Genomic DNA, 19,077 nt, shown 5'->3' with positions numbered 1-19,077 from the left:
AACGCTTTGTAATGTCATCTATACAGCTAACAAGACTCGGCAAACTGAATGGGTGAGTGTGTGGCTTAAATAGTGTGTGCAATCAGTCTCTGACAATCCTCAGGTGGTGTGAATGTAATCAGTTTAGATGAGGAAGCATGTGTGAGTGTGACCGGAGTGCATGTATGAAAATGTAGTCCATAAATGGCGGATTTGTAGTCCATGGTTATTGTTAGTGCAAACCAGCAATCTTATGGGATATTATCACTGGTAATCATGACAAATTGGTTATTTTTACTTAAATAATAGGTTAATTTAATCCAAAAATGCCTGCGCAAAGATGACCCAGCAATTGTGTTGTTTTGACTCGGCATCACTGAGGTGCGGTGGGGGATGTGCAGCTTTGACTACAGGTGTACAAAAGGTAGTAAGAAATTATTTAATTCAGAAAGTTCTGACTAAGGGCTGCAATGAGCATGAATCTCATTTTAATCATCTGAAAACGCAAGGAATCTGTGTTTATATTACACTATTTTCATTGCATTTAAACAAATTAGTACACAATATGTGGTATCCCAGTCAGCCCCTGCTGTGAGTTGATTTGACCCAAAGAATTGGGTTGAAACTACCCAAGGCTCTGAAAATAACCCCCAAAACTTACCCAAATGCCTCAACCCAAGATTTGGGTAGAAAAAAATAACCCCATATTTTTTTTAGAGTGCATACATAATCCCACATACTCATTCACAGATATTGTCTTTCAAGGTTTTGAGGACATTTGGAAGTTGTCCACTTTCAAGAAGATACAAATCATTAGTCTTTCCAGGATGATCATATAAAACAAAACTATTTTATCTTTTATAATATGTAACATTCACAACAACACATGCAGCAATGTTACAGTATGAACTGCTAGGCTCATTTGTAATGAGTTTTTGCTTTTGTGAACAGTAATTTGTTACAGCAAAGTGAGCAAGCTGATAAGTAATGCCAAGCATTCCATCATTTGGTTCAGACTTTTGTCTGGAAACCAGAAAGACAAGAGCCGACTGTAATCTACAGGAATGCGGATCAAAAGTCATTACAGGAAGGGCTGCATCATGAGATAAAAATGTGGTGTAAAACTCTACCTGGAACTGTCGGAAATACGAGCTGTTTTTTAAATGTGGGCCGGTCAGTTTTTTTATTTTATTTGTTTATTTTTTTATGCATCTTTTTTACATGCAGGCAGCTTTTATCTCTTCCAAGATGTGAGTATGATGATGAGGATAATACTAATAATAATAAATGTTAAGCATTTGGCCCAATCGGCACTCACATACATTAAATGTTTAAATATCTATTAAATATGGTACTGCTGATTTTATTTCACCATTTGTACACCAAATGCATGTTATTATTATGGAAGGGCATCCGCTGCGTAAAAACGTGCTGGATAAGTTGGCGGTTCATTCTGCTGTGGCAACCCCTGATTAATAAAGGGACTAAGCCGACAAGAAAATGAATGAATGAATGAATAAATGAATGAATGAATGAATGAATAAATGAATGAAATAATTTAGCATGATTGTGTTCAGACTTTATAATTCATTTGCATGTGGGTAAAAGATTAATACATTTAATTTGATTGACTCTAGTTTCGTGTCACAACAGACAGAAGTTTTCAAAACATGCACACTTTAGTAATGCCTCACAGCATATGAATAATCTGTGTTAAAAATAAACCAATCAATGCATTACTTTAAGTATAAGTTTCAGACTTAATTCAATAAAATTAAGAGGCGAGGAATTTCTAATAAATTTAACAAACAGTTACAAATAAACAGCAAGTAAAGTGAGCATTGAAGTGGACTTTATTCCAACTTTTTACTTTTAAGTACTGTACCAAACTCTTGGTTTGCACAGGTTCATTCTGAAAATGTTGCCCGATAAACATTTCTGGAGATCACAAACTATGTAGCCAGAGGAACGGATGAGTGCATTTAGTCTTTAAAATGAATGCTACAAGGCATTCAAGGTATGATGCTGTTCCTTTTCGCACAAACCAGCTGACCGCCTACCTCCGTATGGACGGCTTTCCCGCTATTACCAATTTTTCCAGTGGCTCGCTGCGTACATCAGAGGATTTGACACGCAGAGAGGAGTTGACCTTGATGGCAGGGTTCAAGTCTGGTGAAGAACAATTCGAGAAAGTGTGTAAGACAAAAACAAAAGGCAAAAAATTAAATAAACAAAAATATAACAGGGTGATTGGTGATTGGTCAGTCAGTTGACAACAGCCTCTGCTGGATTTACGTAGAGCAGCAGGTGTTTATGTCTCCAAGTGTGCTGCATTAATGCATGAGTAAGGCTTGGTTCAAACCAATCAGCGCGCTCTACTGTGCAACTTCATTAATATTCATTACTGTCACAGTGTTTAGACGACAGAGACGCCACGTTGTGTTGGCAAAACAAGCGTGAAGTGTTGCTTTTATAGTTTGCTGCAGTGAAGTTTTGTTTTCATTTTCTCTCTGTGAGAGCGCAGCTGGAGTCACGTGTGGATTAACTGTGTACGCGACGCTCGACAACAATAACTTACGTGTCTAAGGAGGAACATTGTTTACCTGAGAGCTGTTCTCATCTGCAAACGTTGAGATCTGGATTCGCTTGTAGTCTCCTCTTAATAAAGACGCGGCTCTAGTTGCTGGTGATTGTCCTGTCTCTACAGATTTGGTAAGTGAGTGACCAGTGCTCTTTGTTTATTCAGTTTGTTCATATCGAACAAACTATTACACCGAGAGTAAACATGTTAGCACTACAACCAAACTTTGACCTTGTGTAGGATTTTCACCGCATTTTGTAACCGGAATAACACTCGCGGCTTTCTGACACTACCTGCCGAGTGCATCTAAGCTTCCGGGAAATGCGGAGGTTTTTTTTCCTCTCATTCCGCATGCAGTATCATGGGAGAGAGCAGTTTCTCGAATCAAATATCTCGTTTGTCATGAGGGACATGAATGAATTTCCTGAATGAAAGAGCCAAACTGCTGTTAAAGTCCACCATTTAGTAATTTGGCAAATAATTCGACTACAGATATCCATGTAAAATGTGAATGGCATTCGCGAGAGAAATTTGAGATCTAAGATAGCGTACACAGTGGCCTACGGTGGATTTACATACCTCCTGGGACGTATTAGAGCTCTCCAGAAATGTATGTAGGGGTACGTAATCAGAATGAGCCTGAGTTGCTTAGTTTATGTGTATTCTACACTCTAAAACACTCTAAAAATAGTGCAAATCAGCTTAGTCCCTTAATCAATCCAGGGTCTCCACAGTGCAATGAACTGCCAACTTTTCCAGCGTATTCCAGCATATTTCCAGCGTATGTGCTGGATCAAAAACCTGGATTGTATTATTAACAGCACTGGGTCAAATATGGACAAACCCAACTGTTGAGTCATTTAAATTTAATTTAAAGCAATTAACCCAACAAAAATGTATTTATTAGCATCTTTATAAATCATATCTTTAAATTATATTCTTGTATATTCATATTCATTGCAGTATTTTTTTGAATTGCAGTATATTTATATTACCATTGTTGTATAATAATTAGTGATTCATAAATATTTATTTACTTAGAGAGCATATTTGATTTGTTTTAATAGTAAATTTGTGAGTAATAACAAGTATAATTCGCATTATTATTATATCCATTATTACATCCAAGCACACACACACACACACACACACACACACACACACACACACAGCAACTTTACCTCTGAAATCTGAGTATAGTTTAAAACAGGTCCAACAGCATGCTTTCAGCTCCTGTGACAACTTTCAAAGTGAAACTACAACACCCACAATTCCCCGAGAGCCCAATTCACGCTTTACCAGCCCAGTCGGCTTGACAAGAGCTTGAATGCAAGTGTTAATAATAAGCAAGAGACTGAGGTGTTCAGACAACCAACAACAGCTTTACCTTCCCATAATGCACGGACTCCTGGATCGTCAGCAATGGCAGTAGAAGGTAAGACTTTAACACTCTTTAAGGACATGTTTGTGTGTTTTAAAAGACAACAAACAAATAAACACACACGCATGCACTTCCCCATGCATGCACAGCCAGGTTGAGGTTATGATTGGCTGCCGATCAGCCGCAGATTTTGCTCCTGCTTCTTCGCTGGATACTTATAACATGGAGATGGGCTTTACGACGGCAAATCAGCCCGTTCATGCAATATAAAGATTGGCGATCTGCATCATTCAGCATCTGCACGTCCACCCACTGATTCACATCATCTGAAGCACTGAGAGGAGCACAACACGGCGTGTTAAGCTTCATTATAAAGCATTTTATTGTGTAGAGCAGTGTTTTTTTGCGAGGTTTTTCTGAGATGCGATGCGCGCTCCATTGAGGAGCAGCGGACGGGCGCGCGCGTGTTATTGTTATCAATAATAATAACGGCAATCCGCTTCCATAAGGCGCTTCTGTCAGACAGGTGTTTGTGTTTTGGGTATCATGATGTTAGGACAGTCTCCACACCTCATCGGAGGAATCCTCTGGATCCAAAACCCAATGCGAGGTATGTTTATCGGCTTTAATGATCCGTCGTTTGTCCAAACTTGTATTGATTGACGCGTAATCGATTGTAAACATTGGAGCGGCTGATTAAGTCTGATTGGTGAGGTCAGGAATAAAGCAATGATGACTTAACATCACTTAAGATCTGCATTTAGTGTCGTTAAATATTCAGTTGTGTTCAGACAGAGCGACACTGAAACAAAATAACTCTCAAGATTTACGTGATTAGGTCTCTGTGAGAATAAGAAAATTCAGGTATTTCACTATTTCAAGTAGCTAATTAACTTCACCGTCATATAAAAATTACTTTATGTTTGATCTAACACTTCTAAATAAATTAAGTATGCTTACAGTTTATTATCTTAATTATTTTAACTAAAAAATACACATACCTGATTTAGTTACATTAATTAGACAAAGTTGTTAATTATTAAAATAATAATAATAATAATAATAATAATTATTATTATTATTATCATCATTATTATTATTATTGTTGTTGTTGTTATTATTATTATTATTATTATTATTATTATTATTTTTATTTTTATTATTGTTGTTATTATTATTATTAATATTATTATAATTTTTTATTGTTATTATTATTATTATCATCATTATTATTGTTGTTGTTATTATTATTATTATCATCATTATTATTATTATTGTTATTATTATTATTAATATTATTATAATTTTTAATATTGTTATTATTATTATTCACATCATTATTATTATTATTGTTATTATTATTATTATTCACATCATTATTATTATTGTTATTATTATTATTATTATTAGTAGTATTATTATTATTATTATTATTATTATTATTATTGTTATTATTATTTTTGTTATTGTTATTATTATTATTATTGTTATTATTATTATTATTTTGCACAAGGAACTTTGCTTTCATCATATTAAGTAAATCTCAATTATTTAGCCTATACTAGTCTTTTGTTTTCTCTCTTTAATATTTTAAGTTTGTTTTATACACGGTCATGGAAAACCTGGACAAGTCATGGATATTTGATTTGGCATTTTTCAGGTCTGGAAAAGTTTTGGGAAAAAAAAAAAACTTAAAATGTTTTGGAAAAGTCATGGAAATTAGTTTAACAAATATCTACTTGAATATAAGTTGGTTGTCTTTACATCTTTACGAGGTAAAGACAACTAATTTTGGCGTTTTGGTGACTGTCGCTTTAAATTCAAATGAGATTGTGATCTTTTTCTAAAGAGGGTGGAGCTACAGATGCCTATGTGTCAGCATAGTGGCAGATTCAAAAACAAGACTAACGTCCTATGCTAATAAGGGAGAGATGGTCACTAGTGGGCGGGGCTTTCCCCCAATGATGACACGTACAAAAAGGAGGATGTCAATCAAAGTGTTTCTGCAGACTGTTTTTATCAAGTGATTAAAAAAAGTAGAATTAATAAATTTTTTAGCAGCTGGTTATATTCACACACTGCTGGCACACAACTGTATTTAAACCCCTTATAAAAGTGTTTTTTGCGTGATAGGTTCCCTTTAAGCATTGTTTTGCTGATTGAGTTTTGCATTGAGGCTCACTCTGCACCAGATACTGTGGTTTGCACTTGTGTTGGCCAAAAGCTAAAGTTACACTTTCAGAACTTTTGTATAGTCAGCATTTTGAAGATGTCCTATCTCAGCAGTCAAGAGAATAGAGAACTTTTACATTAAGGGCCTGTACATAAAAAAACAAACAAACATGTACATCTTTACACATAATGGAGCTTTAGGGAGTGAAGATGGTTCAGTGGAGCTCTTTAATCGTAAAATATATAGTGTCAGGTTGCTGGTTTGTTCCCGCAGAAATACAGTAGGTGCTCTCCAAACTCAGAGTAGCTACACTTAATAAAAAGGCAACACAAGTTTATTTAAATAGCACATTTCATGCACAGTGGCAAATCAAAGTGCTTTACATAAACAAGAATAAAAAAGACAAATATAAGAAAATAAAAATGATTAAAAACAGGTGAAAATGTGTTAAAACAGGTTATAAAAGAATGAAAAAGAAAAGAAACACACAATATTGTGATCTGTCGGACGTAGCACAGTGCTCATTCAGTAAAGGCACAGCTAAACAGATGTGTGTTCAGTCTTGATTTGAATGCGCCTAATGTTGGAGCACATCTGATCACTTCTGGAGCTGATTCCAGCAGCAGGGGGCGCTGTTAGTAGCTGAAAGCTGATTCACCCTGCTCTGACTGAACTCTTGGAATTTCTAGTTTATATGATCCTAAAGATCTGAGTGATCTGTTTGTAATCAGTGAGCATATCTGTAATGTATTGAGCTCCTAAGCCATTTAGTGATTCATATGCAAGTAGTAATACTTTAAAATCTACTTTAAAATCTTTAAAAAGTGCATATTTTGTGTTTATCCAGATTATCCTTCATATGATGTTTAATGTTGCTTTTTGTGATTGAAAAAGGTCTGCAAAGTTTAATGGAAAAAGTTTTTAAAGAGTCAAGTATAGGCAAGTTTCAGGTATGTAAAGTCTGAGAAGGAAAGCATTAGTTTTTTTTTTTTTTTTGAGTACAGTTAGTGGTATAGCCAGAGAGGCAATTGCAGATAAGGAAGGGAGGTGAAGACTAAATAGTTGAGTTTTTAGTCGTTTCTTGAAAACAGAGAGTGACTCTGCCGTTCTGATGCAGTTAGGGACATGTGCAGGAACCACCAAAATTAATTACAGCACGCTAGACCACACAGAACCTAAAAGATACACTTTTAAATTTGAGTTTATAAAAAAAAAAAAATTTTTAGGAGTTTATTATAACACAGACAACATATACAGATATTTTAAACACTTTCAATAGTGTTTTAAGAAAATTCAAAGGATTTCTTTAAAATTACACCAAATATTTGCATTTACACCTCTGCATGTGGATTTGGGAAGCTTTTAAATTTGGGTAGGCAAAATCAGGGCGGAAATCCAAAAATAGCAGCAGAGTTTAACTGGATAACCCTCTATTTCCCTCAGCCGAATCTCTGATGCGATCAATCAAAAGATCTGAACCCAACTCAATTCGTTTATTTGACTCTGAGTCAAATATTTCGCTAAAGAATCAACAGTTTTAAACATGCTGCACTTTCAGATTTAACCCTCAGCTGGATGTGTTCATTTACTCAGAGCTGTGTTACACACTGCATGAAGATCATTTAAAAAAAAAACCGTAATAAGAGATCTTTAAGTCAGTACAACAACAACAACAAAAATCCTTATTTCCTTTGGCTTTTTCTTGTTCACTCAACTTTTGCAAACATCAGCTGCACTGACCTAAAATTATTTGTCAGCTGAAATGCCGGTGGCGCTGCCTTGATAAGAGCGGTGAGGGGCTGCTATACCGCCCCAACAAAGTGTTCCTCTAATACATCTTTGTCTGCCACAGACACGGACACTACTCCAGACAGGAAAGTGTCGCCCACAATTGAGGCAACTCTCTCCTCAAAGGGTTTTAGTTCTGCATCCACTGTTCCCCCTCCTGGTTGGTCCACACTTTGACGGCGCGCCGCTATTCTCCTCTTCACCTGCACCTTTACATCAGACCATGTTCTCCCTGCGTTCGCGTGGGTTTCCTCCGGTTTCCCCCACAGTCCAAAGACATGCAGTACTGGTGAATTGGGTAGGCTAAATTGTCCGCAGTGTATGAGTGTGTGTGTGAATGTGTGTGTGGATGTTTCCCAGAGATGGGTTGCGTCTGGAAGGGCATCCGCTGCGTAAAAACTTGCTGGATAAGTTGGCGGTTCATTCCGCTGTGGCGACCCCGGATTAATAAAGGGACTAAGCCGACAAGAAAATGAATGAATGAATGAATGAATAAATCCAGAGGTATGTGTGTTGGAGCAGGGTTGGAACTTAACCTGTGCAGGGCTTCGGCCCTCCAGGAATTGAGTTTGACACCCCTGCTTTAGATGATCACTTTTATAGTATGATTGTCCAAAGTGCTCATGCAGTATCATCAGTGTGGATCTCAAATCAGGCTGCGGGTGTTCTTGTGTAAACACTTTGGCTTTTTAAAACTCTGTATTCTTCTTCATGATTGGTCATCAGGGACGTGACATATAAGCTGAAACCGAGCCTGAATGAGCAAGACAGAGCAGTATTAGCCGGCTGGAGGCCTGCTCAGTTTACGCTCTGCTGAACTCTTCATCTTTAGTGGACGCTTTTCTGATTTTACATTGACGTCTACACATTATAACACACTGTAGAGTTCTGTATATGAGATAGCATGCATGATACCAACATTAATCAGTAGAAATTGATCAAATGTTTGGGTTATGGGTCAAATATAAGATGAAGGTTGCTGGTTCAAGTCTCGGCTGGCTCAGTTGGCATTTCCGTGTGGAGTTTGCATGTTCTCCCCGTATTGGTGTGGGTTTCCTCCGGGTGCTCCGGTTTCCCCCACAGTCTAAACACATGCGCTATAGGGGAATTGATGAACTAAATGGGCTTGGGTAGTGTATTAGTGTGAATGCAAAAGTGTATGGGTGTTTTCCAGTACTGGGTTGCAGCTGGAAGGGCATCCAATATGTAAGACATGTGCTGGATAAGTCGGTGGTTCATTCCACTGTGGCGACCCCTGATTTATAAAGGGACAAAGCCGAAAATAAAATAAAGACAACCTTATTGTAAAGTGACCCTTATTGCTTTGATGCTTGATCCCCTTCTCAAATTTGACCCATATTAATAATCAGTACCCATGAAATCTATTTTTCGATTGTGCACCATTTTCTGATAGAAATGCACTGTAATGTCCTTGTGACGGAGCGCTCACAGACGCAGGGGATTTTCAGAGACATTAGCATTCTCAAACGCCTGAAACTGACTGGAGATCAAAACATTAAGAGACTCCCAGCCGCTGCGGAAAGACTGATGTGCTGCAACACGCTGCTAATATATGTGCGCAGCGCTGAAGAAACTGTGGAGAGATTGCATGTTTCAGACTACACTTCTGAAGAGACTCTCATCTTTGATCAAAAGCATGGACAAGCCATATTGCAAGAAGATTTTTCAGCTTTTGGACTGACTCTATATGAGTAGGGCTGCAAGATATGCGATATTTAGATTCACGCATTGCAATATTATTATAATTTAACAAAACATGACCTAAATAAATCTACTTTGAAACAATTGATAATTTTACATTGATTTGGATTACTTTGTAGGGGGTTTAGTACATTATGCATAGAAGATGATAGAAACCATGTAAAGAATATAATACTGTATGTATAGAGGACTATAGGATGCATAAGACATGTCGCTTGTATTGTTTTGAATTGGGAAGAGTGTAATGGTCAATATGGTGCATGAAACCCCGCCTCCTAGTAAGGTAGCCAATCATTGATTGCTATAGACTGATAATTCTCTGGGGGAGGGGTTTGGTACAGGCGTGTCTGTTTTGATGGCAGTTCCTGCAGTTGTTATGATTCCTGAGGGATCGGCAAACGCACTTGAATCTCACACAATATTCACTCAATGCATTTTATGGTTCTGTTTCAGAACTATGGGGAGGTCGATGTGGCTTTATTTCCAGATTGTTAAATATATATTTCTGTGTCTGAAAAACCAAATGTAGGTCACTAGTTTGCACACAGCTGATTCTAACGGTGTTTAAAGAGGAATGTCTCCAGAATGCTCAATCTGGAAACATAACATGTTTTCTTCTGTAAAAACTATTGCATGTAGGTGTTTGTTCACAGCTGTTTAGGTCCATGAAAAAAATGTATTTACAGTATTAAAGTCAGTGTGGAAGAAATCAGAAATTTGGATTATTGCACAAAGGTTGATCCATTTAATTCAAGTAGATGATGTTCTGAATAATATCAAAATATAATATAGTAATTATAATAGATTATTACTGTATATAGCAAATCAAACATGACCCTGATTGCAGGGGTAGTTGCATGACAACATCCAAAAATACAAAAAGATTTTTCTTCAAAGCCAAAAATCATTAAAACTTTAACTAAAGCTCATGATCCATGAAGACAATAAGTAAATCTCCTACTATCAATATTTAAAAACTTCTTTTACTTTTAATAGTTATTTTACTGGGGCGGCACGGTGGCTCAGTGGTTAGCACTGTGGCCTCACAGCAACAAGTTTGCTGGTTCGAGCCAGGCTGGACCAGTTGGCATTTCTGTGTGGAGTTTGCATGTACTCTCTGTGTTTGGTTGGGTTTACACATGACACATGACACAAAGCACGTGCACTATAGGGGAATTGATTAACTAAACTGGCCGTAGTGTGTGTGTGTGTGTGAATGTGAGAGTGTATGGATGTTTCCCAGTACTGGGTTGCAGCTGGAAGGACATCCGCTGCGTAAAACATATATTGGAATAGTTGGCGGTTCATCACGCTGTGGCGACCCGTTTTAGCTTACCCAGCTCACTTACAGCACATGTGTTTGGATTGAGGGGGAAACCGGAGCACCCGGAGGAAACCCACGCAGACACAGGGAGAGCATGCAAACTCCACACAGAAACACCAACTGACCCAACCGAGGCTTGAACCAGCGACCTTGCTGTGAGGTGACCGCGATACCCACTGCGCCACTGTGTCGCCACATATATAGCCTAATAATAAAGAATTGCATCAGCAGCACATTCACGTGAACCAGTTCGAGAAAGACGCCTGTAAACTTTAAAAAAAAAAAGTTAAATTAGTTAAAGTTCTATTAAGTCAGATGCATTCTAATGTTGTTGTTGTTGTTGTTGTTGTTGTTGTTTTTTTGACCCACATTTAGCATTTAGTTCAAGCATTCCTCTGTGACTGATCTCTGAGCAGTTGACTTCTGAGCAATGCAAAGTGTTTCTCAGTCAATGCATTCCTTGGTTAAACTGCTAAGACTCGCTTTGCATTATATTAGACATGTCGTCACCTTAGAATTATAAGGTTCTATCTAACATTTTTGTCAAAATTGAGTTATTGACATATTCTTATTAAATGACATCTTATTTACATTATGGGATGTGTTTTTTTTATACTGTAAGTTGTTTACATTTCAAGACTTTTTAATAAATAAAAAAAACAACTGTTCCACACATATTGTTTGTTATATGGATTGCAAAAACTTTGAAGCTCAATATCTCAAAATTATTCAGAACACAGAGAGAACCTTATAATTCTAAGGTGACGATGTGTCTTCCTTTAAATACCATGAAAAAAAAACATATACAAGTTCAAGTTGAGCTTTACTGTCATTCTGCTACATGTATGGGAATAAAATGTTATGTTTGCAGGACCACAGAGCTACATAGATATTTTTTTAAATCTAGATTAATCCCACTGTAATCTTGGAATTAATCTAGATTATTCTAGATTAAAATGGCTCATTTGAATTGTGCCGAAAGCATTTAGAATATATGTGCTACCCAAATAATACGTTTTTGAGAGCGGGTTTCTCAAGCCAGGTGGCGCATTAGACCAGGGGCTTATCTCCTGTTTCCAAAATGCATCACAAACTGCTGGAGAAACTGTTCTACTCTGATAATTGGAGATGAAAATAAATGACGTTCAATAAGATGTACTTGTGTTTACTAGCTGTTTATTCATGAATGTTGAACTATAGGCCAACATAAGCTCCAAACGGGGATTTTTGATGACCTTAATCCGACTAAAGTCATCACTGAACTAAACAGAAATGGAATTAAGACATGTGGAGTATGCAGATATTAGTGGCGGTATTGAAGTAAAAACCCAATCAAACTATTACCGTCATGTAGGACTTTTCACCATATTTTCCCACAAGATCCACACAAGCGGCTATCAGTAAAGGACACACGCATACACGCACAAATCGCGAAATGCGGACGTTTTTTCTTTCCAGTTGGCGTGCCTCATTACGTTTCATAACACTTTCACCAGTCATTTATTCATTCATTTTCTTGTCGGCTTAGTCCCTTTATTAATCCGGGGTCGCCACAGCGGAATGAACCGCCAACTTATCCAGCAAGTTTTTACGCAGCCCTTCCATTGCGGCCCTTGCAACCCATCTCTGGAAAACATCCACACACACTCATACACTACGGACAATTTAGCCTACCCAATTCACCTGTACCGCATGTCTTTGGACTGTTGAGGAAACCGGAGCACCCGGAGGAAACCCACGTGAAGGCAGGGAGAACATGCAAACTCCACACAGAAACACCAACTGAGCCAAGGTTCGAACCAGCGACCTTCTTGCTGTGAGGCGACGACACTACCTACTGCACCACTGCCTCGCCCCTTTCACCAGTCCTTACTCCTTATTTGCGTCTAAAACCCCAGTTTGTCACGGGGCATGAATGAAATGTTCAAGAGTGGAACTGCAGTTAAAGTCACCCAAAAATACTGGAAACTCTTACATGAAAGCACTTCACGTAAACCCCTTAATTATATTATTGTCCATTAAGGCAAATAACTAGACTACAGATGTCCATGTAAGTCAGGAGTGTCTTCAAAGTAAGTGAAAGATCCAGAAGGGCATCCTACTGATTTGATTCAGAAGGGCACTTTCTTGTCAGACGGCTCACCAGTCAGGTATACATCCGCGCTAAAATATCAAGGTTAAAGTCACCTTAGCTTGCATAGAACAGACCCAGCTCCCAACACAACTTTGAGAATAGATTAACGGCGATTATTTTTATTTTCGTGCGATAAGAGTCTCACGTTAACGCAGACATAAGAGCCATTTTAAACCTATACATAACTCTGGTAACACACCAGAGTGGTAATAACTATATCAACTACTAACTGTACGTATACAATACATACTTGGCCATATACATACCTAAGACAAACTAAACAAGTACTTTTACATACGACAGAACAATGTTGTGCAGGATATTATGCAATAGAGGTATTCAAGGATGAAGAAAACAAGTGCGTCATGATTGTGAGGTAAATTCACAGGTAAACGTTGTATTTCCTAGTCCTTGTGAGATGGAGGTTAAGTAAAGTGTGTGGTGCATATGGAGAGAAGAGTGTTTCTACAGGTGGTTTGTCAAACCCACTCACCTGTATGACACTTCAGAAATGCACAATATTTTTTTCTAGACATATATGGCGCATGCATATTTACTAACATGGACAAACAATGAACAATACATTAACTATTTATTAAGAGTTAGTTAATATGATGTAAATATTAATGTGATATAACGTTTTAAAGTCGTTCGTTGTTAGTTCATGTTAACTCACAGTGCATTAAGTAATATTAGCAAGCATGAATGTAGATTTAATTAATGCATTAGTAAATGTTCAACCTAATAAATGCAACACGGGTATGTTTGTTATTAGTTCATGTTAGTAAACACATAAACTACTGAAATCTGATTGTAAAGCTCTTTAAAGTGAGCAGGACACTGAGCTGGAAAAGCTGTCTCACCCTCTGGAGGATCAATATGGATTGCTTTGCATGACTATTTATTCACTCCTCACAGCTATTTTTACTTTAGAGAGTCGACGCTGGAGGGAAGGGATAAAGATAGTTGGTCTAATTTAAGCTCTGATTAATATTCATCTGCATTGAGGCTAGAAAAGCTGACTGCTGTTGTCGTGCTTCGTTTTTTGGGGGGACATTACCTGATTAATGTGCTGTAATTGAAGGATTTTGACGTTATCAGCTCTTCTGGTGAATCGTTGGCTTGTAAAGGACAGATTGATCTGATACTGAGCTTGTTATCTGACTTTTGTCAGTCGAAGATGCTGATTTGGCTGTAAGGGTTGTTTTTTTCATTGTGATTTAACAGTTCTCTGGTTTTAATTGGATGCATGCCTGTAAGGTTGGGCGATATGACATATGGCAATCACATATCATGATATATATGTAACCCCGCTGGTACTACGCCACCCAACCCGCTCTGAGCTGGTATCGAACCGGTGACCTTCCACATGGGAGTCGGGTGCTCTACCAAGGAGGCTAAAGATCATGGCCTCTAGCCTCTAGAGCACCTTTAGAGGTCAGAGGAGTGAGGTTTACCTGCACAGCACACACTAGCTGGCCTCCGTTACACTCACCCCCCCTAAACCTCACTCCCATCCGGGTCACGGCACCAATGTAACCCAGCCGGTCCTACTCCACCCAACCCACTCCGAGCAGGTATCGAACCAGCGACCTTCCGCATGGGAGTTGGTTGCTCTACCAAGGAGTCAAAAGACCATGGCCTCTAGCGTCTGTCGCTAGAGCACCTTTAGAGGTCAGAGGAGTGAGGTTTACCTGCACAGCACACACTAGCTGGCCTCAATCACATATATATTAGTTGAAGGTAAAATTATCACCCCTTCTGTATAAAAAAAAAAAAGTTCATTATTTTTTATATATTTTCCAAGTGATTTGCTATGATGACAGTATATTATATTTTACCAGTTGTGTTTTTTATATTACATTGCTTTGCACTGTTGACTTACAGCAAAATCTCTGGTTCGACTCCCAGCTGAGCAAGTTGGTGTTTCTGTGTGGAGTTTGCATGTTCTCCCCATGTTGGCGTGGGTTTCCTCTGGGTGCTCCGGTTTCCCCGACAGTCCAAACACATGCGCCATATAGGGGTATTGATTAACTAAATTGTCCATAGTGTATGAGTGTGTGTGTGAATGAGTGTGTATGGGTGTTTCTCAGTACTGGGTTGCGGCTGGAATGGCATCCGCTGCATAAAACACATGCTGGAATAGTTGGCGGTTCATTCCGCTGTGGCGAACTCTGATGAATAACAGACATCACTCAAGGCTGCTGTTTATGCTAATGAGGGAGAGATGGGCACTAGTGGGCGGGGCTTTCCTCCTCTGACACCACGTACAAAGAGAGAATGTCAATCAGAGTGTTTCTGCAGACTGATTTGAGCCATGTCTAATTAGAACAAATACAATTAATTTTTGTTTACCATTAGAGGCTGGTTATATTCACACAGTATTGCTGCACAACCCCTTATAAAATAGATTTTGCATAATAGATCATAAATAATTAAACTAGAGAAGAGTGGCTTCGATGAGGAATGTGTTGCTGACTGTATGTTCCTGACCCTGATGTCTATTGTATGGTAATTTCACTAATAGCAGGAAATACCAAGTATCAGTTTTCGCTTTCCTTGGTTACTTTTGCTGAGACTACATATCAAATTAGCAAGCCTAGGACTGCATAAATGATTACAGCGAGCAGATTCTCTTGAATGACACGAGGAACAAAAATAAAACGGCGTAGGATGACAGCTTCTCCTTTGTGGATCTTGAAGAAGTTTTAAAAAGTAAAAAGTGCACAGTCGCAAAGCACGAATCCCCTTGTTTCTCTAACAAGTCACGAATCTTTTAAAATAGGGTCTCGAAATGCTTTCAGAATTCTTGCTCCTGATCAAATATTTATATCCGTCTCAGTACTTTGCATTCATATTAACCTGCAACACTTGCTATTTATAAGAGCTGGACTGTGTAGTGTTTTGTCTGCTAAGCACATTATTAGTAGGTCAACATTGAGGATATTTTTAGTGTCAAGATGTGTCTATATTTAAAGTGGGTCACTACCTTTATATATTTAGAGTCGATTTTTGTGTTTTGGAGTTGGCTTTGAATCAAATGGAGCAAAAGCATTTATTTTTGTTGCACTGACTTAAATTTTTTTATAATGAAACCAATCGGCCATCTGTATAAATGGATCATTGAATCATTTGCTCAACTAGAATGCATACAGTATAAAACACTTCACTTATGGTATGGTTCGATAACACTGGCATTTACTATAAATTACTTGAGTATTTTAATAGTTTGAAGATTGTTTATAAGATTTTATGCAGAGACACTCCCACAACAGAATCATCCCAATCAATCTAAAATGATCGATTCTTTCCAAATAGAGATATTCAAGTCACCTGCTCAACACAGCTACGCTATTTATGAATGAATAAATGTCTCATTGACTCAAATGATTCATTCAAAATAGCTGATTCATTGAATTTATCTTGATTACATGTCCACTATTGCTCAATCATTCTGTTTTAGGGAATAGTACATCAGGGTTTCAAACTAATCTGCCATATCTATGAACGAATCAGTGAATCATTGACTCAAATGATTCATTCAAAATAGCTGATTCATTGAATTTATCTTGATTACATGTCCACTATTGCTCAATCATTCTGTTTTAGGGAATAGTACATCAGGGTTTCAAACTAATCTGCCATATCTATGAACGAATCAGTGAATCATTGACTCAAATGATTCATTCAAAATAGCTGATTCATTGAATTCATCTTGATTAGATATTCGCAATTGCTCAATCATTCTCTTATAGGGAATAGTAAATCAGGGTGTCAAACTAATCTGCCATCTGTATGAATGGATCATTAAATCACTGACTCAAATGATTCATTCAAAATAGCTGATTCATCAAAAATTACTTGATTAGATATCCGCAGTTGTTCAATCATTCTCTTATAAGGAATAGTGAATCAGGGTTTCAAACTAATCTGCCAACTGCATAAATGGATCAGTGAATCATTGACTCAAATGATTTGTTCAAAATAGCTGATTCATTGATTTTATCTTGACTAGATATCCACAATTTCTAATTTATTCTCTTATAGGGAATAGTAAATCAGGCTCTCAAACTAATCTGCCATCTGTGTGAACGGATCGTTGAATCGTTGACTCAAATGATTCATTCAAAATAGCTGATTCATTTGATTAATCTTGAGTAGATATCCACAGTTGCTCAATTATTCTCTTATAAGGAATAGTGAATCAGGCTCTCAAACTAATCTGCCATCTGTATGAACAAATCAGTGAATCATTGACTCAAATGATTCGTTCAAAATAGCTAGTTTATTTGATTAATCTTGAGTAGATATCCACAATTGCTCATTTATTCTCTTATAGGGAATAGTAAATCAGGGTTTCAAACTAATCTGCCATCTAAACGAATCAGTAAATCATTGACTCAAATGATTCGTTCAAAATAGCTGATTCATTTAATTAATCTTGATTAGATTTCCACAATTTCTAATTTATTCTCTTATAGGGAATAGTAAATCAGGGTGTCAAACTAATCTGCCAACTGCATAAACGGATCAGTGAATCATTGACTCAAATGATTCAATCGAAATAGCTGATTCATTGATTTTATCTTAATTAGATGTCCACAATGATGGAAGAGAATTCATACACAACTATAATGTATACCGTGTAAAATACTTCACTATAGTATGGATCAATAACACTGGCATTTACTATAAACTACTTAAGTATTTTAGTCTTGAACCCGGCTCACCAGCAATGCCCTTGGATCCCGATTGGATTTGCCGATGTATTGAATTCAGTAGACCTATGCTTTGTCTGTCAGGACAGGGTCTGATGTCCGTATCCAATTCCAGAATTAAGGTGACCTACTTTACAGAGCACAATCCCTTTATCTTGGACGATGGCTTAAAATTGAGGAAGGGGGCCAAGATTGGACGCTTCTTGGCTCTCATATGGGACAATTAGCTCTCTCTTTTTCACTCTTTCTCTGTGGGTCTTCAAAGCGCTCAATTAGGGCTTTAGCAAGCGTGTAACAAGGAGTCCACTGAGAAGTAGACCCCGCTGATCTGAAAGCTGCTCTTCAGAGTTTTCTGAGCAAGCAGTATTGAACTTTCTGCTCCGATTTCAACAGCGCAGACCTGCATACTAAAGATCTGTCTGGCGGATGAAGTTTCACAAGTTGAGTCAGTCATATTTAATCACTTTGAATTTGAACTCTTCGAGACCCAAGTTTGGTGTTTGAAGGATTTGTTTGTTTTATTTGTGGCCTGTTGTGGGTTGATAAACAAGTGAATCTTAATTAGAGAGTCATTTAATTCAAATGATTCATTCGATACCTATAATGATTCATTGAATTTGATTAGGTGTCCAAATTCGCTCACTTACTTTTTAAGGTTGGAAATAGTAAACAAAGCTTTCGAACACAGCTACTGTCTTTATCAATGGATTGTTGAATCATTGGCTCAAATGTTTCATATCTGAAAAGCTGATTCATTGAACTTCAACTTGATTAAGTGTCCAAATTTATCAAGTGAAGTTATCTTAATTAGAAGTCCACATTTGCTCACTTACTTTAGAGTAGGGATTAGTAAATAAAGCTTTCGAACAGAGCTGCTGTCTTTACGGATGAATCATTCATGACTCAAATGATTCATTTTGAAAAGCTGATTCATTGAACTGGAATTTGACCAGGTGTTTAAATTCGCTCACTCACTGTCATGTAGGGGATAGTAAACAAGGCTTTCAAACACATCTACTGTCTTAATGAATGGATAGTTGAATCATTGAATCAAATGATTCATTTAAAATAGTTCATTCATTGAGTTTATCTTGATTCATTATTCACATTTGCTAAATTGTTCATTCAAAATAGCTTATCCATTGAATTTATCTTGATCAGACATCTATATTTGCTCACTTTTATGTAGGAAATAGTAAATAAAGCTTTCGATCAGAGCTGCTGTCTTTACGGATGAATCATTCTTGATTCAAATGATTCATTTTGAAAAGCTGATT

General features: G+C 37.4%; 1 protein-coding gene across 4 annotated transcripts in view; it reads left to right on the top strand.

Annotated features, from left to right (window-relative positions):
• Nucleotides 1–3,865: 3,865 nt before the first annotated feature.
• The window catches only part of samd12 (sterile alpha motif domain containing 12), a 166,063-nt gene continuing 150,851 nt past the window's right edge, over nt 3,866–19,077 (top strand). For 2 of the 4 annotated variants that reach the window (XM_017352316.4, XM_073931941.1), the window contains exon 1: nt 3,866–3,995. In XM_017352316.4, the coding sequence (XP_017207805.2) occupies nt 3,983–3,995 (13 nt within the window). In that variant the 5' untranslated portion in view covers nt 3,866–3,982. Of the gene's footprint in view, nt 4,552–19,077 lie in introns of all 4 variants that reach the window. The other 2 variants (XR_012395276.1, XM_005159789.6) reach the window with 1 other exon arrangement.

The sequence above is a fragment of the Danio rerio genome, chromosome 19 (genome assembly GCF_049306965.1).
Source record: "Danio rerio strain Tuebingen ecotype United States chromosome 19, GRCz12tu, whole genome shotgun sequence".
Lineage (NCBI taxonomy): Eukaryota > Metazoa > Chordata > Actinopteri > Cypriniformes > Danionidae > Danio > Danio rerio.
This window is presented reverse-complemented; position numbering and strand designations above follow the sequence as displayed.